The following is a 22662-nucleotide window of genomic DNA, read 5'->3' as shown; positions in this document are numbered from 1 at the left end:
ATGTCAACGTTTGTAAATAAGAAAGCTATAAAAACATCTAGAATTTGTACCATGTTTATATTCTTTCAGAATATGCTTCTCTTTTTTGTGCCCCCACTTTTTTCTTTTCTTTCTCTTGTCAAATACTTTAGATATTATTTTTCTTGTTAACTATAATTGAACTATAACTTGTTTATTTGTCGAAAGTTTGTCTGTCTTTGCATCTAAACGTAATTACGTTTGTTAAAATTTGCAATAAAAATAAATAAAAAAAACCCTGCTACAATCTGATCATCCTCCATAATGCGGTCGCTATTATCTCATATCATACATGTAGGCTACAATCTTGCAATACCAGGGTAACGACTGATTCATCTGTAGCCTATTACACAAAGAGCTCCGTTATCAGCCCAACCATGGAAAATGAATCATGTATATATATATATATATATATATATATGTAATAAATTAAAATCTATGAGAAATATCACACGAGTAGCATTAATGTGATATGCCTGTATATCAGCAGCACGGCTGTGAGGTAAAAGCTGATATAGAGATATATTGCATGCCAGGGTTTCTGCAGGTTTCACAAAATCAAATTTATGACTTTTTAAGACCATTATGAATGAAATTTAAGACCTATATAACGACATAAAAAACTTACAAAGGAAACGCTATTCCAAAGCGTGTAATGTAGGCCGTTTTATCTTTCTCGCACCTGAAGGATTTAGCGATGTCAGAGTCCGGTAACATCGTTTGAAACAATTCCCCGATTTCCTCATTCGCACAGTAGGACTGGTGTCTAGTCACCGTGTGGTGTCAGAGCACCTCCGCTTTTAGTGTTGGCTCTGATCCAAAAGCAATGTTAGATGTTTATCACTTTTTTCATGAGACTCCAGCGCCAGCACACCAAATGTTCCCAATTTAATTGCTTTCTTGCATAAGAAGCAGTAGGCTTCAAATACGTTGTTTGCAACTGGCTTGCAAGTATCGCTAAAATTGCACTTCCCCATAACTGAATAAAATCCGTTGTACGTGTGTCTGTGGTATCCGAGAGACTCGCGCCAATAACACGAAAGCTCAAAGCTGATTGGCTGTTGCATGTTTTTCAATGAGCATTTCAATGAGATTTTCATGGACGTAAGAAATTTAAGACATGTTTAAAATTATTTAAGACCTAGAACACAATACTTCAGCAAATTTAATACTTTTTAAGGCCTTAAATTGTGATTTTGAAATTTTAGACTTTTTTAGACTTTTTAAGACCCCGTGGAAACCCTGGCATGCTTACGAGTGTGATATTGTGTTTAGACAACAGTTTGACGGCACAAGTGTGTAAATAAATAAGAAAACAACAACGGAGTGTCTTTAAAAACCCTCTTTTGTGCAGAACTAACGTTACTTCCTTCCGCCATGGATTTAGATCTGAAGTTAACAGTTTAACAGTTGAAGCCCGAGCCTCCGTTACTCTAAAACATCACTTCAGAACTAGTAATGAAGGAAACCTGAGTCGTTTCATTGAAGATTGTTGTACTATGTAGAGTATTATGAGAGAGAGAGATTAAACAAGTGCATTACCTGCGTCTAGTTGATATTCTTCAGATCAATCTGATAATCACAGAATCAGTTTGAAAGTCCACTGAGGATGTATTTCTCATGACAGCGCTAGTCAATGCAAAGTAACAATGGCCTTGTTTCCTTTTTTCAGTCCCTTTCAATATAAAGGTCTTTGCTCATGACTCTTTTCTGCCATCTAATGGTTGTTTCTTAACCAAAAGATTTTCCAACATCATATTTTGGATCTCTTTGCAAGCAGAGGTCTTTCATCGTACCACAATGTATAGACGTCTATGTATGTACAACAATGCATTTGGATGTTTTTTGTTTTACTTTAGGTTCCCTTTCAACCCTAAATAACCTATTAGAAATCTTGTCATTACTGAATCCTGACGTTCTAAGATTAATTTATATTGATGTTTTCTCGGTATAAATGCATCCCCTTCATCTCTTTATCTCAAAGGTCCAAGCTTGATTTAATTACATTTCCCGAGAATTGCTTTTGTTTCTGCTTTACTGGGGTTTGATGTGTGCGAGCTCTATGTGTTCATTTCATCGAGTTCTTTGACACATGATGAAAATGATAATGCAGGTGCCAGTGTTTGTTTTTTTTTTTTGTTGTATAGGCCACCTCCAGTTTCCCCCTTTTTTATTATCCAACAGACTTTAGTAATTTACAATATTTGACAGAATCTACATCTTAAATCATCCAACTACAAATTTAAGTCTTTCTTGTTTTTTTATTGACAATGTTCTCCAGACTGGTGCAATAATCATTGGTCTCCTAAAGAAAATTAAGAAAATTTGGCTTGGATCCTGACCGTTTCTTCTTGTGTATATGAAATTCCCCCCAAATAATAAAAAGTTTTACAATAGTTAAATTATTATTATTATTATTACTTTAATTGGAATAATACATACAAATATCAAAATCACTTGATTTAACTGTAACATTTGTTTTCCTTCTAATGAAATTTTCCACATCCACCCCAAAAAAAAGAGAAAAACGCGGTGCAAGTGTTACTCGGTGTTACTCGCATTTACATTCAGGCCTATGACGGGCAGCTTTCTGGGTCCAGTCATTCTGAGTGGCCACGTGTGGTGACGCCATCAGCAGTCGCAGACACATGTGTATGTTCATGTGATTTTCGCGAGGAGAAATATTGATGTAATTTATTTAATTGGTTAGCGCTGATTCTCCAACACAGTGAGTATTGACTTAGTGTTTGTGTGCTTGTCAGCGGTTTAGCGTTATACTGATAAGTCACCCTTCTAAACAGCACTGTGCTAACACCATGGTACAGTGACGGACTCAGACGTAATAGGACAGATAATATTGTCATCTATATTTTAAGCTTTATGTATGACAGCAGAGCCGAGCAGAGTTTTGGTCTATTAAAGTGATTTCACTGTTATTGTAGTCATGGAGTACATGCAGGCCCCGCCATCGAGCAGCCACGGCAATATGTGAGTATTACATGTGTCATTCTTCACATCTCATGAATAACGCTGTGATATCGACACTCTATAATAGTGTTGAACTGAGAAACGCCTATACAAATGTGTGTAACTTCAGAGACGCTCCTTAAATTGGCGAATGTCCAACGTCAAGGCTGTTTGAGAAGTTTGTATAATTTCTCTGTGTTCTCTGCAGTCTGTGCTGTACATGTGGTGTTCCCATTCCTCCAAACCCGGCCAACATGTGTGTGTCCTGCCTGAGGACTCAAGTGGACATCTCCGAAGGCATTCCCAAACAGGTCTCAGTCCACTTCTGCAGGCAGTGTGAACGGTACGACACCACCGGGCTGTCCTCCACTGCTGACACACACACACACACACACACACACACACACACACACACACACACACACACACACACACTCCTGACGGATAAATGCCACAGTTTGGGATGACATTAGGCGGAAATGAATGCAGAATTTTTCCTTCAGATCATTAAAAAGCAGGCGAAAGCATCCTGTCGATGATCATGTGCTCGTCAATGACAGTTAATGGGTCTCGCTCACGAACTGTGCATGTGAACACAAGTTTGTGCCTGATATCTGCGAACAAATCATGATCGATCAATCTATAACTTTTGTTTTAACATTTATTCTAAATTTACAAAAAACAACAACAACAACTGAAATCACACATTCCTTTTAAACGTGTTAAGACAAAATGTTACACATACTTAAAAAAAAAAACATCATCAGAAATATATATATATATATATATATATACATGTAAATATTAGGGGTGGGAATTTTTGGGAATCCCACGTTTCAAATCAATTCTTGGGGTCACAATTCAATTAAAATGGATCCCAAAAATCCGCGTCTCAGACAGCGTGCAGATGCTAAACTGAGCGCCGTCTTGCACTTGAGTGGACAAATTCACATAAAGTTGCCAAAAAATAGTGAGTATCCCAGTAAACATAGTAGGTTATGTCTTAAGTGAACTTAAAGTTGAGAAAGTAAACGCATGTGTATCAGTATATTGGATCAGTGCATTCGCTCTTAAAGTGACAGCATCCTAATATTCCTGATACTGTCTGTGTTTTTAATGTTAAATCAAACAACAAAGGACAATGAAAAAAATCATACTGCTGTTGCCTGAATAACTAAAGTTAGTTTTAGGCCCTGTATGTGTATACGTACAGTATGTGTGTGTGTGTGTGTAAGTAGTGTGTTGTTGTGTTTGCAGTTACCTGCAGCCGCCGGGCACCTGGATTCAGTGCGCGCTGGAGTCCAGGGAACTTCTGTCTCTGTGCCTCAAGAAACTGAAGGCCTCCATGACCAAGGTTGGTGAGTCACACACTCATCACGTCAGGAGCAGCTGCAGTTGATGCCGAGTTCACGTTGTGTTTCATTCCCATCCAGGTGAGGCTCATTGATGCCGGCTTCTTGTGGACAGAACCCCACTCTAAGCGAATCAAGCTGAAGCTGAGCATCCAGAAAGAGGTACGGTAGTGTGTGTGTGTGTGTGAGCGGATGCGAGTGTGTCAGCAGAGCTGTGTTTCAGTGCGCGTGTCCCGCAGGTCCTGAACGGGGCCATCCTGCAGCAGGTGTTCGTGGTGGAGTTCGTCATCCTGCATCAGATGTGCGACGACTGCCATCGAGTCGAGGCCAAGGACTTCTGGAAAGCAGTGGTGCAAGTCAGGCAGAAGGTGTGTGAGCTTTACATCAACTCTCAAACCGATGCGACCGGATTGCTAACATTGCAGAATAGGCCGTTCGGGAGAAGATCCGCCAACTGTCCAAACTCTGTCTTTTTCCGTGTTTCCACTGTCGGGCCGGATGATTTCATAAACCAGCTAACATCAGCATTAAAGACTTTCACAATCTTTGTAGCTCACTTTCAGACAGCAGCGAGTCTTTGAAACAACTTCTGTTGACTCTGATCACGGTATGAGGCATACATTTTCATGTGCAATGCAAAAGACTACATGTGCTTCCATTCCCATAGTAAACCTGGTAAATGTGACAGCTTGAAGACAACAGACAAATCATATAGGCTATTACAATCATGTTTTTATTTTATCTGTTGGTTCGTCTCGTCTCTATTCCGGACTGGAATATTTAGGAATATTTCCATATTTAGCTCTGCATGTGTCATTAAATAAAGCAACTGTGGTTTTATGGCATGGTTGAGATTCTCACAATACCTGGGCTGATGTGACCTCTGAATGATCCTCAGATGTTTGCTTTGGGTTGTGGCACTACTTCTGGTGGATCTAAATACTTTGAATGATGTTTCGCTGATCTTCCAGATGGGGTTCTCTTGGCCCAATCCTCCTCTTGATGGTCAAAGGTCTGTTTCGTTGATGCAAACGTGAGACAGGCTAGCGAGATTATCCATCATCTGATGTTGTGTGTACCTTCCTGGCAGAGAGTTAAACATCTTTTGTAATGAATATGTTGGCACAATCTGCTCTCTTTGGAGAATCTGCTCAGGTCCCCAAGCGACATGCCTCTCTTATGGGGGGAAATGGCCATGTAGTTGCTCATGAGGAACCTGATGGTCCCTGGGCAGGAGAATTCATTATTTGTGCCACTCTCTGTCTGTGTGCTCCTCGGGCCTCATTTATAAATAAATCAAATAGTGTAAAATAGATTTCAGAGAAAGTTGTTCTCAATCTTTTCCACTGGCCAAAGAGTATTTTTAACTGATTTATGTTTTTAATGGAAACAGATAGACCTTGTTGTGCATTATTTTCACAAAACTATTTTCTCAGACAATCTGCTATTATCATGATAAGCAATTATCTCTGTAGTTAAAACATTAAAACACAGCATGCCAGAAGAAAAGTGTTCGAAAGCATTGCATCCACAACAAATATTTCTATTTATTGAATATAAAAAATGTTGTAACTTCTCAGTAATGATTTCATGTAATTTAAGTGTTTAACTCCATTAATCAGAATGGCGTATTTAATCTAAATGTTTATATCAGAAGTAAAACATAGTTTAAATCATTCTTTTATTTATTTAAACTGTTATTGTGAACATGAACCGTATATATGATTAGGACTTATAATGAAGATTTACGGTTCTAGATGCGTTATGTTATGCGTCAGTTTCACTAAACGGCCCAACGCGCTCGCTGGCGCGGACATTTAAGAAGGGATGGATGTTTGCTTCATGTGATTGAGGCTTGGTGAGTGAAATTATATTCATATTATCTTTCTCTATGTATAATTTTCTTTATATTTTCTGTCTAAAAGTGACCAAAAAGACATTTATCTCCAGCTCACCATCGGTGTCGCCCAACTGCGCCATCTCCAAAACGTTCGTACGCATGGGTCAGAGTTTGCGTGCAGGTGCACAAATTTTCCCTTCAAGTTTGTTTTTATAAATCACAACTTGTGCGTCGGAAGTGGCGTACGCCTCTTTCAGGGCCTGTTTTGTGCGTACGCAACGGTTATAAATGAGGCCCCTGGTCTTCTCTTGAACACCGTTGCATAAATGTGTGAAGGGAGATTTGCCACACATTGTCTTGATGTTGCTGCTCCTCTCCTTGTCTTCTACATATGGTGGACATGTGTCATCCGTATCCATAGTAGTAGACTTGGACTTCAGGATTTTTTGATCCTACCATAACCGCATTGGACTTGTTTGCTGACATAAACAACATAGCCATACACAGGGCCCTTCGGACAAGCACTCTTCAGATTTCGGTAGCCCGAAATGGATTTTACTAGCCCAAATAAAAAGACAATTTTTAATGTAGAAATTTGGTTAGGAGTCAAAGAATCAAAAACTTTTTAAAAACACAATTATCAACAATTGGATATAAAATAATCAAATTAGAATCATCAATACAAATCTGCATCTGGTTGTAACTGAACTGGAGTTTGTGTGACCAGTGTGGAGCATGAGTCAGTCTGTGGCTCAGCCCCCAACGAGGGTATGACTAAAAAAGTTAACACTTTAGTTTAGGGTCTAATGCTCACTATTAACTAGTTTCATTAACATGCAGATGGCAGGGTTTTATAATTACTGAGGTCCCGGATGTGAGGTAGGTTAGTTAGGGGGGTTCGAGAATTTTTTTATTTCTCTGATCTACATTTTCCAAAAAATTGGATAACAATAACTTTAAAAACATGTCATGCAGCTGATTATTTTCCTAATGTCAGTGAAGAAAGTAAACATAGGGTCAACTGATAGGTTAATTTACTGAAAGCTACTAGGAAAGCTAGGTAGCCTAACTAAGTTTATTAAAATCATTCACAATATACACATTCATTATTGATATTATCCCTAACACAGGGCCGTAGACAGGGCTTTATTATCAAAGAGGTCCTAAATTTAAGGTTGTCAGGGGGTTGAATTTTTTTATTTCTCTGATGTGTTCATTTCAAGACATTTGAAGGCCAGAAAAGGATAAGAAATAGCTTTAAAACCATGTCAGTGGCAGTAGATTGTCGATACCTGCTCCATCATCTCAAACACTCTTTCTTTTTCTCTCAGTCTCTTCATTTTGCCCTGTCTCTTCCCCTCCGAAAAATGAACTTTTTTAATTTACTGAAGGCTACACATTGTATTATATTAATTCTCAACATTTACACATTCATTATTAATCTTGTGCCCAACATGATGCAAACAGCTTTATTAATGTTTCTTGTCACCTCACAATGACAGTAAACTAATAATTACATTACATGAATCACGTTAGTTTGCCTGATTATTTTTGTCATACGTTTAACATTTATGACCTAAAAAAAGTGTCAAATATGAAATGTTTAGTTTAGCTACTTACATCTTATCTCGAACTTGACCATAAACTGAAGCGTCAGTGACTCTTAGAAACGTTTATACCAGTGTCGCATGTAACTTTAGAGACGGTCCCTAAATACGTGAATATCGAACGTCATGCCAGTAATCACACGCTTACTCAAGTGTACGTTCTGTACGATAACTGTCGTAATCTGCTTTAGTAGCATTTTTTTCTGAGCTTAAATGCTTTTGTTCTTTATATTTTTTGTTAACACATATTGTTTAATGTTTTCAACTAAAAGAAAACCTCAAGATATATCGTGAGCTTAATGTGTCTATTGCCTAACCGTAAGCTTGTTCAGAAAAGGTGACAAAAATAATAACTTCTTTCTCGTTAAACGTCATTTAAATGAACGAATATTCGATTTTTATGAGCATGAATTTTCGGATACATTATTTTAGAAAAATGCCCATCCCCTAGTATTAAAGTTGGTCACAGTAATGGTGTTTAGGTTAAATGTTTCCACATGGAAAGTAGGGTGTCATGAAGAGAGAGAGCGTTGTGTAAAACACAAACATCCACTGAAGTCACGGTGTGTGTGCACAGTTAGGAGAAGCACATCCGAACTGAATTCAGAGAGCAGTATGCTAATGTGTGTCGTTATTGAATTGTTCACCTCTATGCTTCTGTCCTTCAGACGGTCCACAAGAAGACGTTCTACTACCTGGAGCAGCTGATTTTAAAGCACAAGCTGCATCAGAACACCGTGCGCATCAAAGAGATTCACGGTGCGTTTCCCATCATCCTCAGTGCTGTGTGACGGGTTACTGGTGTGTGCTCATCTCTTCTTCATGTTTCAGAGGGCATTGACTTCTACTACGGCTCGAAGCAGCACGGCCAGAAGATGGTGGATTTCCTTCAGTGCACCGTTCCCTGCAGGTCTGACACACACACACACACACACACACACACACACACACACACACACACACACACACACACACACACACACTCTTCAGGCATATCCAACCAATAAATATCAGGGCTGGTTGTGCTTGTTTTCTGTTCATAAGCATTTGAGTCATGATACACGATAGACATGATGTCATGTGCATTTGCTCATGCTTTTTCAGTTTAGCGGTTTAAAGCAGTAGTTCACTTCAGAATTAAAATTTCCTGATAATTTACTCTTCTCCACTTAATCCAATATGTTCATGTTTTTCTTTCTTCAGTGGAAAAGAAATGAAGGTTTATGAGGAAAACACTCCAGGATTTTCTCCATATAGTGACTTCTTTGGAGTCCAACGGGTCGAAGGTCCAGATGTGAGTTTCAGTGCAGCTTCAAAGTCTCGACACGATCCAGCCGAGGAATAAGAGTCTGATCTAGACAAACCAGCGCACATTTTATAAATAAAAAAACCATTTATACACTCTTTAACCAGGAATGCTGGTCTTGCACGAGCTGTGATGAGCCACACATTACGCAATCACACTGAAAGGTGACGCGTGACAGGCGGAAGTATGATCTAGTGTTTACAAGGCAAAAGTGCAAAAACTAAATCAAACCCCATTTACGAATAAAAAGTAAAATAACGATGACGGAAGATTTTGAAGTTGGAGGAGAAAATGAGGAGTTTTTCACTCTACATTTTTTTTCAAACGAAACACGCGTGAGCTTTCAACATGATTACGTAATGTGTGGCACAAGTGTTTATTTTGTTATAAATGTCTGCTGGTTTCACTAGATCAGACTCTTATTCCTCGGCTGGATCGTGTCGAGACTTTGAAGCTGCACTGAAACTCACATCTGGACCTTCGACACGTTGGACTCCATTGAAGTCACTATATGGAGAAAATCCTGGAGTGTTTTCCTCATAAACCTTCATTTCTTTTCCACTGAAGAAAGAAAGACATGAATAGGGATGCTCCGATTGGTCGGACGCCGATCATGATCGGCCGATATTGGCTAAAAATAGATTGATCGGCAAACCCCAAAAGCGCCGATCACGTGACGTAAATAACTGGCGCGACTTTTTCCCACCTGCATGCGTGGGCACGGGCACACAACAGCCGAGTGGAGCTTGGCAGTGGCATCATGAGTTCTCCTTCACCGGAACGAATAGGGAGTCTCCCAACGGATTGAAGCGCGCGTCCGAGTGAAGACCGTGCACCGCGCGAGCCACAACAGAACGCGGGATCTGCGCCACTGATCGCTGCGGCAACGAGCACTTTGACCACTTGATAAAAAAAAAAAACATTTCAGCGCTAGATCGCCTCTTATTTAACAAATGAACAAAATGAATGCTCTGAGTTAACTGGAGATGTTTTTATTTATTTGTATTGGTACATTCGTGCCACGAGATGTTTCAAAAGTGGTGGTGGTATTTTTTTATTTTTGATCTGACGTAGTTGGTTCCTCAACTACATAAGACACAGATTATTTTATTTAATGCCATGTCAGCATTCAAATTTATTTTCCTGGCAAAAATTCAATTCTAAAAATACAAATATCATATAAATACAATGAAACAAAACAAAACAAGAAGTAATTTTATACAATATATATTTTTAAATGAACATATGATAAAAAATCCAAAACCTTTTCAGGCATAATCTCATTAAATATGTCCTTTAATGAAGTAACTTCATCAGACGTTCATATTAATAACAGAAAAAAACTTGCCATTGTTTTGTCCTTTTATCAGTAGCCAGTTTTGGTGTAACAAGTTGTACATTTTGTTGCCATTTAGTAAATGTAGTGGGTGTATTAAGAGGCTACAATTTCCAAATATGCCTAAGTGTAACTTGATCCCCTCCCATTAGGCTGATCTGATGTGTGTTGGTCTGTCTGACCCCTCTTTGTTTGGAATAATTTAATGTTACTCTGCCTTATTTGGGAAAGCTGGCCTTCAGTAGCCTTAAGACTCATCTCATTTTATAAATACAATTAAATAAACACATTTTGACAAATGGTGCAAACTCTGCTAGATTATAGATAAAAGATTCCCATTCCCCTGCCATTCTGTGATCGACAATCGGCAGATCATGATTTTGGTGATTGGTAATCGGTGATCGGCCCCAAAAATGCTGATCGGAGCATCTCTAGACATGAACATCTTGGATGACGTGGAGGAGAGTAAATTATCAGGAAATTTTAATTCTGAAGTGAACTACTCCTTTAAATTCACAAGGATTTAAATTCCAAATGAGTGGTTGATACTGAAAATCTAAGGTTCAGTGTGTCAGGATAGAAGTGCAGCATTATGGGAGTCGAGAGCGCTGATGGCTTGTATCTGTGAGGTTGTAAGATGTGCTGATGGTGAATGCTGTTCCTGCAGGGCGAAGGCGTCTCAGCGGTTGATCTCGCATGATGTTCACTCCAATACCTACAACTACAAAAGCACCTTCTCAGTGGAGATCGTTCCTGTGTGTAAGGTGAGATTCACACAACTGCTGCTTTAATGAGTCGCAGCGATGGGAACGGATTCTGGGAATCACTGTTGTCTACACAGACATATTGCACTTCAGTTTTATACTTTACTGTACGTTCACACCGCCGCCGACTTGAGCTTCCAAAGTGGCCGGAAGTCATTCATTTTCAATGGAAGCTGGCTTCTATCAGCTGCAAGGAGCGTCAAATCCCTCGGCGTCGCGTTTTGGCCGTTTTTACCGTCAATCAGAAAGTTGAAAGAAGCTCAACTTTATGGTAATGAGCTATGGTTCAGCGGCAAGCAGCGGCAAAACGCCAGAAACCAATCAGAATAAAGACGTCCTTCACTCTGGCTGATTCCGGAGAAACATATGATGTGAACTTTCGTTCCTACCAAAACATTAGTTCAGATAAAATGGAGGAGAAGCTGATAATCGCTGTTGCTGGGTTTCCTATCATATATGATATGACGTTGTTTGCTTACAGGGACCAGTTACAAAAGAACGAGGCATGGGATAAAATAGCAGTACCAAACACAACAACTTCTTGATTTTCCATAATGATCCAGTGAGACATTTGAGGATGAGCGCAACTTTTATTTGAAATATTTACGAACGCTCGTTTTAAGCGGGAATGCAATTCATTTGCTCACGGTGACAACAATTTGACCAATTGCACTAATGCAAATAATAGCCTAATGCAAATAATAATAATAATAGCTAATTATTATTTTTTCCTCCACCAAATGTGACCAAAACGGTTATAAAAATGCTGTCATTATAAAAGGTTTCTTCAATGTATTGCTTGTTTTTTCTGTTTATTACATTTCATGTTGTGACACTTCTCTTCTCCCTGCTACGTCAGAGCGTCCAAAGCGTCAACGAGCTTCCCCGTGCTTTTTGACAAGCGTCCTTGACAGAGCGGCCAGAGCTTCTTTGACGCTCAAGTCGGCAGCGGTGTGAACGTACAGCTACCAGTTTTTAGACACCCTCCATAATTTAACCATAGAATATCTGTGAGTTTCTTTTTGAGGAAGTTCATGGGTTGCTTACAGTTCATATCGGTATTTATGAGTTTCTGTCTGCTTATTTTAGGAAAATGTGCATCCAGTAATTTCAAACTGGACCTTAATTCCTGAAAAAATGTGGGAGAGCCTTCTGTGTGAATGCAAGCCACACTTTTGAAAGTAATGGCTGTATGTTGAGTTATTTTCAGAGGACAGTAAATATATTCTGCTATACACAGCACATTGACTACTCTCAAATATATCCAGGTCTCCACATTTCTATAGTGTTGTCCCTTGAGAAGATGCTAAAATGTTTGCTGAAATGTGAGGGGTGTACTCACTTTTGTGAGATACTGTAAATACACACACATGCATATATATATATAAGAAATATTTGCATGTATTTACTGTGTATATGTGTATTTGTATATATTAAATATTTTATATATAAATATTATTTGTAGGTCAAATATATATTTTTTCTTAAATATGTACATGCATGTGTGTGTGTATTTATATATACAAATTAAAAACACACAGTACACACACATTATGCAAACAAACATTTTATATTGCGATTAATCGTTTCACAGCCCTAGTATAGCTATTAGAATGAGTATTTCAGCTTATTCTGTCCTGTAGCTCTGCTCACACACACACACACACACACACACACACACACACACACTGGCAGATTTCACATGTTGTGCATAACTTGAGTCCCGTATGTGTCGTGTGTGTGACTGCAGGACAGTGTGGTGTGTCTGTCTCCACGGCTCGCCCAGAGTCTGGGTAACATGGGTCAGGTGTGTGTGTGTGTCCGGGTCTCCAGCTCCATACACCTGATGGACCCCAACACCCTGCAGGGTGAGTCACTGCCCGAACACAACACCACATCTCATCTCGTAGTGCTGACCCAGCAGGGCTCCCGATGGGGTTCTGGAAGGACAGATGCTGCTAATAATAGTGTTGTATTTAACAAATAAGCCAAATACTTACCAAATATAATAATGTAAAACTGCAGAAAGTTTTGTGTGATGGGTTGGGTTAGTGTAAGAGAGAGAATATACAGTTTGTAATAAACACATATCCAAGTATGTGAACTTGCTCTGCAGCAGCAGATCTAATACAGACCAAATGCAATGTTCATGGATATATGATCAGAAATATGGTTCTAATCAAACTGTCACGCATAATGGCCAGTTCTGTTGAGGATAGCGTAACACACGCTGTGTTTATATATATGTGTGTGTGATGTGGTGTTTCAGTTGCTGAGGTGGACGGAGGCACGTACTGGCGTCACCCGTTCAACAGCCTGTGTAGTCCTCGTCAGCTAGAGGAGTTCCTCATCATGGACATCGACATCATCAGAGACCAGAGGCTCGGAGCTGGCGCTGGCCTCACCTCCAATAAGGTACGATTGTGGAGATGATCTCAGTTAAAGCTCCTACACACACACGTTAACAAGGTGCCGTGAGCTGCTATCCGTCAGCTTACAGCAAGCTGTACTACTGAAGTGAATATATAAAAACGCTTGATGTTGAGGACTTGGGTTAGTAAATAGAATCAAAAGTGTGTGTGCGTGTGTGTTTGCAGCACACGCTGGCTGAGGTCTGGGTCCAGAAGACGTCAGAGATGGACTCGGGTCAACAGTATCACTGCAGGACTTTCCTGGGTCACCTTCTGAACATCGGAGACCTGGTCATGGGGTCCGTTTACATGCTGCACGTCACTGATTTCACACACAACACATCCCATACACTGATTGTAACACGCTTTTGTTTTTATACCTCAGCTTTGATTTTGCCAATGCCAATATCAACGATGAGTACCTCAACAAAATGAACCCTCACCATGTTCCTGATGTGGTAAGACCGTCATCACAACTCTTCATCACACACACACACACACACACACACACACACACGACGCTTCATCACACACACGCACGACTCTTCATCACGACGCTTCATCACACACACGCACGACTCTTCATCACACACACGCACGACTCTTCATCACACACACGCACGACTCTTCATCACACACACGCACGACTCTTCATCACACACGCACGACTCTTCATCACACACACGCACGACTCTTCATCACGACGCTTCATCACACACACGCACGACTCTTCATCACACACATGCACGACTCTTCATCACACACACACACACACACACGACGCTTCACACACACGCACGACGCTTCATCACACACACGCACGACTCTTCATCACACACACGCACGACTCTTCATCACACACACACACACGACTCTTCATCACACACACACGACTCTTCATCACACACACACACGACTCTTCATCACACACACACGACTCTTCATCTCACACACACGACTCTTCATCACACACACAACTCAGAATATGAAGAGAAAGAAATGAACAGATTGATTCATCAAGGATGCATTACATGTATCTGTAGCAAAACCCCAGGTAGACGATGAAGCGTACTGATGTTTCCAGAAGACTTTATTTCGGCCTTGTTCTGAAACGCAAATCTACTTTTCCTTTCTTATACCTTTTCTTCATGAAACACTGTAAGAGCTACAGGACAGATAAATGGCACAAAATTAGCTCATACAAACATAAACATTAGGCCATATTGACCGTACGAATAACCATTCATAAAAACCTTTCCGTGACGTTACCCCTGTCAGTATTAACAATGCTAAAAAGCTTATGTTAGCATGACTTCACACGACACAAGTGAAAACAATACATTTAAACACTTCTTCACAGTTGAATAGATTAACTTGCGTATTACTGCACATAAACATTAAACAAATCAAACACACAATACCTTGTTCCCGTTCCAGCTCGGCGCTGAATTATCCCTTTAAGAGCGTTATACGATTTCAGAGCGAAGTGTTTTTCCTCCTTACTCCCGTGTGTGCGTCTCACTAACTCGTCCCCCTTTAGATGCGAAATTAACGTTCCACTAAGAGGCGCCAAAATAAAGGACCCATAATATGAATGTACATTCCTGTTCATTAATTAATCCTGCGCTGTCTAATATTTTTTCTAACTTTGAACCAGTTTCACCAGCGCAGCTGGCAGATATTGTCTCTAAAATGAACGGAGGTAGCTGCAGACTGGATGTTCTACCTACTCATCTTTTTAAAGATGTTTTTCCTACTGTGAGTTCTAGCCTAACAGCTATAATTAACAGTTCTCTAATGAACGGAGTGGTACCCAATAGTTTTAAACATGCAATTCTTCATCCCTTGTTAAAAAAACCTAACTTGGATCATACAGTATATCACAACTATAGGCCAATTTCTAAATTACCTTTTATTTCGAAAATTTTAGAGAAAGTGGTCTATTCACAGTTATATTCAGATCTGAATACTTATAATATTTTAGATACATTCCAGTCAGGCTTTAGGACCTGTCATAGTACAGAATCGGCACTGCTCAAGGTCACTAATGATGTATTATTATCGCTGGACTCTGGATCACATGTTGTTCTGGTTTTATTGGATCTGAGCGCTGCCTTCGATACAATAGATCATGAAATTCTTCTCAATCGCCTGGAGTGTTGGGTTGGTGTGCAGGGTATAGCTCTTCAGTGGTTTGCTTCGTATTTAAAAGTCAGTACAGTTGCTGTGAATCTGGGAGACTTTTCTTCCACATTGGCCCCTTTAGTTTGTGGTGTCCCTCAGGGGTCGATTTTGGGACCGTTGCTGTTTTCGCTCTACATGCTTCCTGTAAGCAGTGTTTTTCGAAAGTATAGCATTTCATATCATTGCTATGCAGATGATCTCCAATTTTACTTTCCTGTGAGGCTAGATAAAACCTGTTCGTTGGACAAAGCACAGGAATGTTACAGTGACATTAAACTCTGGCTATCTAGCAGCTTTCTCCAATTAAATGAGAGTAAAACTGAGGTTTTGATTGTAGGCTCTCCCCTCTCATCTTGCTTTCCTGATCATTTGGGTTCTTTATCCCTAAAGACTGAGAATCATGTAAAGAGTTTAGGGGTAATCATGGACTCATCACTTAACTTTAAGAAACAGATTGGTGCTGTTGTCAAAGGAAGCTTTTTTAACCTGAGATCAATTGCTAAAGTAAATCATTTTTTATCTAGTGAGGATTTAGAAATTGTAGTTCATTCTTTTATTACATCTAAGCTTGACTACTGCAATTCTTTATATATCGGTTTCCCCCCGACTCTTCTTGTCCGCCTACAGTGAGTGCAGAATGCAGCGGCAAGGCTTTTAACGGGGTTTCGAAAGAGAGAACATATTACTCCGGTACTGCAATCCCTACATTGGCTACCGGTCAAATTTAGGATTGATTTTAAAATTCTCTTGTTTGTTTACAAGGCATTGTCAGGCCTTGCCCCCCAGTACATCAGTGATCTTATAGTTCCTTACTCTCCTTTTAGAGTTCTCAGGTATAGTCAATAGATAATAGTCTCCCATTCCATGTGAGGTCAGCTCCATCGATTACAACTTTTAAGTCTTATTTAAAAACGTATTTATTTTCTTTAGCTTTTGAATAAAGTATGTCTGTTTTGTTGTATGACTTTCATGTTATTATTCTGTAAAGCACTTTGGGGCAACGTCTGTTGTTTAAAAAATGTGCTATATAAATAAAGTTGCTTGCTTGCTTGCGATAATATTAACAGAGGAAACTAATAGAATAAAACTCTGAAGTGTTTACCTTCTTTACACTTTCCTTAGAGTTCGTTACAGTATCAAACGTGACAGTAAAGACATTTATAATGTTAGTACAAAATATTCTATTTCAAATAAATGCTGTTCTATTGAACATAAAAGAATCCTGAAAAATTAAATGAATGATGGTTTCCACAGAAGTAAGAAGCAGCACAACTGTATTCAACACTGATAATAATCATAAATGTTTCTTGATCATCAAATCATCATATTATAGTGATTTCTGAAGGATCATGTGACACTGAAGACTGGAGTAATGATGCTGAAAATTCAGCTTTGATCACAGGAATAAATTACACTTTACTGTATATTCACATAGAAAACAGATGATTTACACTGTAATAATATTTCACAGTTTTTACTGTATTTTTGATCAAATGAGTGCAGCCCTGGTGAGCAGAAGTGAAACCTCCACTGTGCCGTAAAATATTCAAAAAAACATCGCACTTGAAATCTGAACATACCGTACGTTTTCAGTCAGTTTATCATGCTTTTACCCGAAGTGAGTTGCATTGAAGATCTCCATGAACTCTTGTGTCCTGAGCCACGCTGTGCTGTTCGAGCGGCAGGAACACGTTACCCGTGAGCTGATCATGTGCTGCTGGTGTTCAGGTGCTGATCAAGAAGAGCTACGACCGCATGAGGAGAGCGAGGAACCGAGTGTGGAAACTGAGGGAGCTGGAGCGCGAGAGAGACGCGGCGGACACCGACGACGAGAGGTCAGGCACAACACACTCCTGTCGGCCGTTTACACATTTACATGACCACACGCATAATCAGGTTAAGAGCGTTCACCGTTAGTTCATGCATTAACTTAAGCCAACAAATGACACCTTATTGTAAAGTGTTGCCTAAATATTAATCTGCAGTATTGACAAGAAATGGAGAAAATCACTTGTCTTGATTACTTCGATAAGTTTAAGATACTGACAAACGGGAAGCACTCTTTCTTCTGTTACTTTATTTTTCCTTTAATTAATTTAGTTTACTTAATTATTTACTGGCATGTAGCCTTAAGGCGAGACACTACAGATGAATAGGGTATTTTTTTTAACTATCAGATATCACCATGAAACTTTGCCAGTTGATTGCCTACATTAAGATGAGAAAAAAATGTATTACAAGTTTTCTGTAATTTCTTGTTTAAATATGCAAATGAGACATTATCTAATTAAATATGCACTAATTTGCATATATTTTAAAAAAAAATCTGAGTATTGAATAAAGCCAGGTTCAAAATTAAAAATTCATTGTGTTCACATATTAGATGGGGAAAAAATTACAGAGGGATTTATGGATATCTACTTTTGTTATCCTGTAAATCAGAATATACTGCCAAAAGCCTTAAAAAAATGATTTTCGACATGTTTTTTGGAATAAAATGTTATATAAATCAGGCTAGGAATAATATATTTACAATCCCTCTGTAAATGTCTTCATAATATAACTAGGTACAAGAATGGAAAGTTTGGTGTATATAGGTGCTACTGAAGTGGAGATTTTGGACTTGGAGTGAGAGAGAACAGTCATTTTGAGAAAACGGGCTTTAAAGATTTAGCATCAGCCAATGAGATTGCGCATTTAGAGTAAAATCCCCCCTTTTACTTTCGCGATTGGTTGCTGATAAAAAGGAAATGACCATATTTGGATCCGACAGCATTGTTCAGGAGAGAGAGAGCTTTCTAACGGTGTGCGTGATGATAGGGTGCTGATCGCGGAGCAGAGGGATGATTTATAACGACAACTTTTGATGAATTTATGAGAAATCCACAGACGCAAACAGACAAAGTGTAGTAAAATAAAGACCTAAATGTGTATTTCGGACTTTTTTTCACCACAAGTCTGAAAGAAGACATGTTATTGAAGACAAATATCCCAAAATCTCAAAATTGACCAGTGAAAAAAAACAACGATGTTTTTGCCTGCCGTGTCTCGCCTTAATTAAACATTTTATATAATTCAGTAGAAATAAAGGAGTCTGTTCAATAGCAAATTGGTTTTTCCCGTGTTGTTGAAATGATCAAGTGTATAGATATACATTTGAGCCATAACAAAACTCCAATATAATTGAAACGTCATGTTTGTTTCAGAATGGAAATCAATCATTCTTTCCAAATCAACTTTTGTTGCCTGTCTGATTATGACTGTTTCTCATAGACAATACAATGAATTCCTGGAGGACCTGGAGGAAGATGAGGTCCTGAGGAAGAACGTCAACATCTTCAGAGGTGATGAACCCGTCAGCCCTGGCGTATCTCTTGAGTTAATGTTCTCACTGTACTCATATTAGTCTTGTTCCCTGTACAGATGCTTCAAAGATCCCTGTGGAAAGCGACACGGAGGATGACGGCGCTCCCAGGATCTCTCTGGCCGAGATGTTGGAGGAGCTGAGCCTGAGTGACGCCACCGGTGGAGAGGGGGCCGATATGATGACGGACTCATGAACTCACGAACTAGCACACACACATCAGACACGTGTGAAGGATGAATTCTCAGTGTCTTGACTGTGTCTTCAAGAGAATGGCATTTCCTTAGTGAATAAAATATCTTAACCCAGTGGCTGTGTCTGTATGACAGGTGGTTGAAAAATAGGAGGGATGGTTGACCCAAACACTAAAATACTGTTTACTTTGTCATTAAAAACTGGTAACACTTCATGAGGTTCATTAGTTAACATTAGTTCATGTATTAACTAACATGAGCAATACATTTGTTACTGTATTTGTTAAAGTTAGTTTATAAAAATAAAGCTGTTCGTGTTAGTTCACAGTGCATAAACTAATGTTAACAAGATTTGAATAGATTTGAATTCATTTAACAAAGATGAATAAATGCTGTAGAAGTGCCGTTCATTGTAACTAATGTAGTTAACTAATGAACCTTATTGTAAGGTGTTACCTCAAAACCTAATGACTTTATGCTGTGAAAAACACAGAAAATTAATTAATGATTATACAGTTGGTTGAATGCAGTACACAGTGACCGACTTAAGCACACAAGATTGTAATAAATACTTGCAATTTGCTGATCATTTTGATAACCCAATACAGAAGGAATTGCACAGTATAATTGTGGCAGTTACCACTAATGTCCCGTGTGCCTGGTCCATTAATACCAATGGCCTTGGAAACAACTGTCTCTCTAAACCAATTTAATTTATATTTTGTTACATTATTCACATTATTCAGTTACTTTCCACCTTGCTCTCCCTCTAGTAAACAAGACGATAGGGGTGGAAAGTAACTAATTACAAATTCTTTCGTTACAGTACTTGAGAAGAAAGTAAAAAAAAAAAGAAAAGTAAAATCTAGAGTATAATTAAATTTTGGTATTAATTTTTATTCTACTCAAGTATAAGTTAAATTATTATTCAACTTCGCTACATTTATTTTTCACCACTGACTGAATTCTTGCTCATTAGTTAGCTTTCTGTATTTTGTTAAAGTTTTTTCAACAAGTAGCTTCACTTTATTGTTTGCCTTCTCTTCAGTCATTTCTGGTATATATCTTATTATTTCTCTTGCAGTTGCAGCTCTGCTGGATTCTGCTGTGACATAAAGAAAAAAATATGTCCATTTTGGATCAAATGAGGAGATGGTAGATCACTTTACTTGTCCAGGAGGTGCTGTCTGGCTAGACCTGGCTGTGTGTTGGGCCCCTTTCTTCTTTTCATAATTAGCTGTAAAGACATAACATCACATATTAGTCTACATAATATACATGATTCAGGGAAATTTGACATAAATGCAGTGCTTTAAGTGGGCCGGTACGCGCCGGTACTCAGTACCGCCACTTCCAAATATAGCTCTTGAGCGTACCGCCACCTCTCCGTGCGCCCAGAACGTGCTTTTAGCGTACCGGTATGCTCATTTGCACATCTGTTTTAATCCTTTGGCTTTGCTGTCGCTTTTCAGAGCGCCCTTCACAATGCACGCTTCCTAATTCGTCCCACCGAGAGCAGAGACTACATTACCCATACACCCTTGAGTTTTACAAGTGAAAAGAGCATGCGTCGCTTTTGCCGCTGTCAGTAGCTACGTTTACATGGACACAATCGGAATGAAATCAATAGCTACGATTGATGAATGTGAACACGGTGTTTACATGAATGATAAATAAATTAATCGGGTTGATGTGCTCGTTTATATGTCACAAGTTTCAAATCGGATCTGATTTTTTGACATGCACAAACTGCACGAATATATTACCCGCTGTTCGTGTCTAAATATTCTCCTCTATTGGTTCTTTATTTGTTTTAAACAGCAGACGTAATATTAATTCGTCTCTGGTCATAATTTAGAGCATATTAACCGTTTTGCCGTGCTGATCACGAAGTAAAAATGCCCCTCCCCGCGGCCAAAACCAGACGTCTGTGGACGAGAATCCACAACAAGGACTAGTGGGACGTTGTCCTGCTTCACTTCACATACGCGCGAGTAAAATGAGAATTTTAGAATGACGGGAAGCTTATTAATATGACACTTTATTCAACAGGAAAAACAGCTCGTTCCGCGCGTTATACTCATTATGTTTATTCAACGTCATTGCACATGTGCAGTCCTTTCAGTTTTGGTTTTCAATGTTTACATGTTCTCTAGATCGGATTACATAAGGGATAAACCACCCCTTTCAATCCGATCGAGCCGTAAATCCGATTATAAGTGTCTATGTGTCAATCATGGTGTCAACTCAACGTGGTCCGGAGAGGGTGTGTGAAACGGGTAAAGAAATTAATGGACCATAGCAAGACTCATGTTTATGTTCTACTGTTCTATGGTTATTATGTTATTATGTTTTATAATTTATTTTATGTAGCCTACATTTTGTTCAAAATGTTTTCAATACCCTTTTGCACATTTTATTTATGTTCAGTAGCTCTTTCTAGCTCAAGCAAATCCACAATTAAATTATTTTTTATAAGGTCGTCTGTTGACTGTAAATATATATATATATATATATATATATATATATATATATATATATATATATATATATATATATATATAAACCCCTTCAGTATAGTTGTCAGGGAGGAGGGTAGTCAGCAAAAAAAAAAAAAAAAATTAATAATAGAGTACCGGCACCTCTTTTGGGCCACTTAAAGCACTGCATACATGGACTAATCAACATGGCTTATGTGTTGCAGGATACTTCGAATAAAATAGTAAACTAAATTAATACAGACAACAAACAACATAACTTTTTGATCACATTCATAGATCAGATGAAATGTCACTTTGCCACTTCTAGTCATGAGTAAGTAATGTAATTCGAAGTGATGTAAACTAATGTTACTATTATATGTCAGGAAAACCATGAGATGCATATTAAACTACATAGCATCAGTAATAATTTCAAGGAAAACACTGTGAGAATGAGTTCAAATCGAGACTTTTAGCGTTTTTAAAGAATTTTTAGAACGACGCCTACAGTTCATCCGACAGGATGTTCGCTAATCTACTCACCACAAATGTGACTACTAAATTCCCGCGATTTAGTTAAATACCTTCTCCTCCATGGATTTCGATGAAATGTCGTCAGTACCAAGATAAAAGGTATATATTCATGTCCACCTACCTTTCATTAGTGTCCAAAAGCTTAGAAGAAGCCCACCGACTGGTTGAAAGCCACTCAAATTTTTCGGGAGTTGCGGTGAACTGAAAACACCTCAGGGCTGAAAGCTCGAAATGTCTAATGCTTCCGGGGGTTATACTTCTCATAGTTACTGTCGTATTCAGGAAAAACATACTCCCACCAGGCG

At 38.8% G+C, this 22662-nt stretch overlaps 1 protein-coding gene across 3 annotated transcripts; it reads left to right on the top strand.

The window, feature by feature from the left end:
• The first annotated feature begins 2610 nt into the window (after positions 1 to 2610).
• nmd3 (NMD3 ribosome export adaptor) lies at positions 2611 to 19457 on the top strand. 3 transcript variants are annotated; one of them, XM_077197322.1, is made up of 16 exons: positions 2611 to 2746; positions 2961 to 3006; positions 3194 to 3328; positions 4243 to 4339; positions 4419 to 4499; positions 4577 to 4705; positions 8453 to 8543; positions 8616 to 8694; positions 11094 to 11190; positions 12941 to 13058; positions 13460 to 13605; positions 13788 to 13900; positions 13987 to 14059; positions 17514 to 17620; positions 19059 to 19129; positions 19209 to 19457. In XM_077197322.1, the coding sequence occupies exons 2-16, from the start codon at positions 2963 to 2965 to the stop codon at positions 19343 to 19345; spliced, it is 1518 nt and encodes a 505-aa protein (XP_077053437.1). In that variant the 5' UTR covers positions 2611 to 2746; positions 2961 to 2962; the 3' UTR covers positions 19346 to 19457. The 3 variants fall into 3 exon arrangements, with proteins under 3 accessions (XP_077053437.1, XP_077053438.1, XP_077053440.1); XM_077197323.1 differs by having other exon boundaries at positions 2645 to 2746; positions 2895 to 3006; XM_077197325.1 differs by lacking the exon at positions 2611 to 2746 and having other exon boundaries at positions 2874 to 3006.
• The last annotated feature ends 3205 nt before the right edge of the window (positions 19458 to 22662 follow it).

The sequence above is a fragment of the Siphateles boraxobius genome, unplaced genomic scaffold, assembly GCF_051911475.1.
Source record: "Siphateles boraxobius isolate OS27281-9 unplaced genomic scaffold, OSU_SipBor_1 39, whole genome shotgun sequence".
NCBI lineage: Eukaryota > Metazoa > Chordata > Actinopteri > Cypriniformes > Leuciscidae > Siphateles > Siphateles boraxobius.
This window is presented reverse-complemented; position numbering and strand designations above follow the sequence as displayed.

What these genes read in the sequence shown, in the direction of transcription:
- nmd3 (XM_077197322.1), top strand. Translation starts at nt 2,963, where the DNA reads ATGGAGTACATGCAGGCCCCGCCATCGAGCAGCCACGGCAATAT. An exon ending in AGATCGTTCCTGTGTGTAAG is followed by an intron (nt 11,191 to 12,940) that starts GTGAGATTCACA and finishes GTGTGACTGCAG; the next exon opens with GACAGTGTGGTGTGTCTGTC. An exon ending in GAACGTCAACATCTTCAGAG is followed by an intron (nt 19,130 to 19,208) that starts GTGATGAACCCG and finishes TTCCCTGTACAG; the next exon opens with ATGCTTCAAAGATCCCTGTG.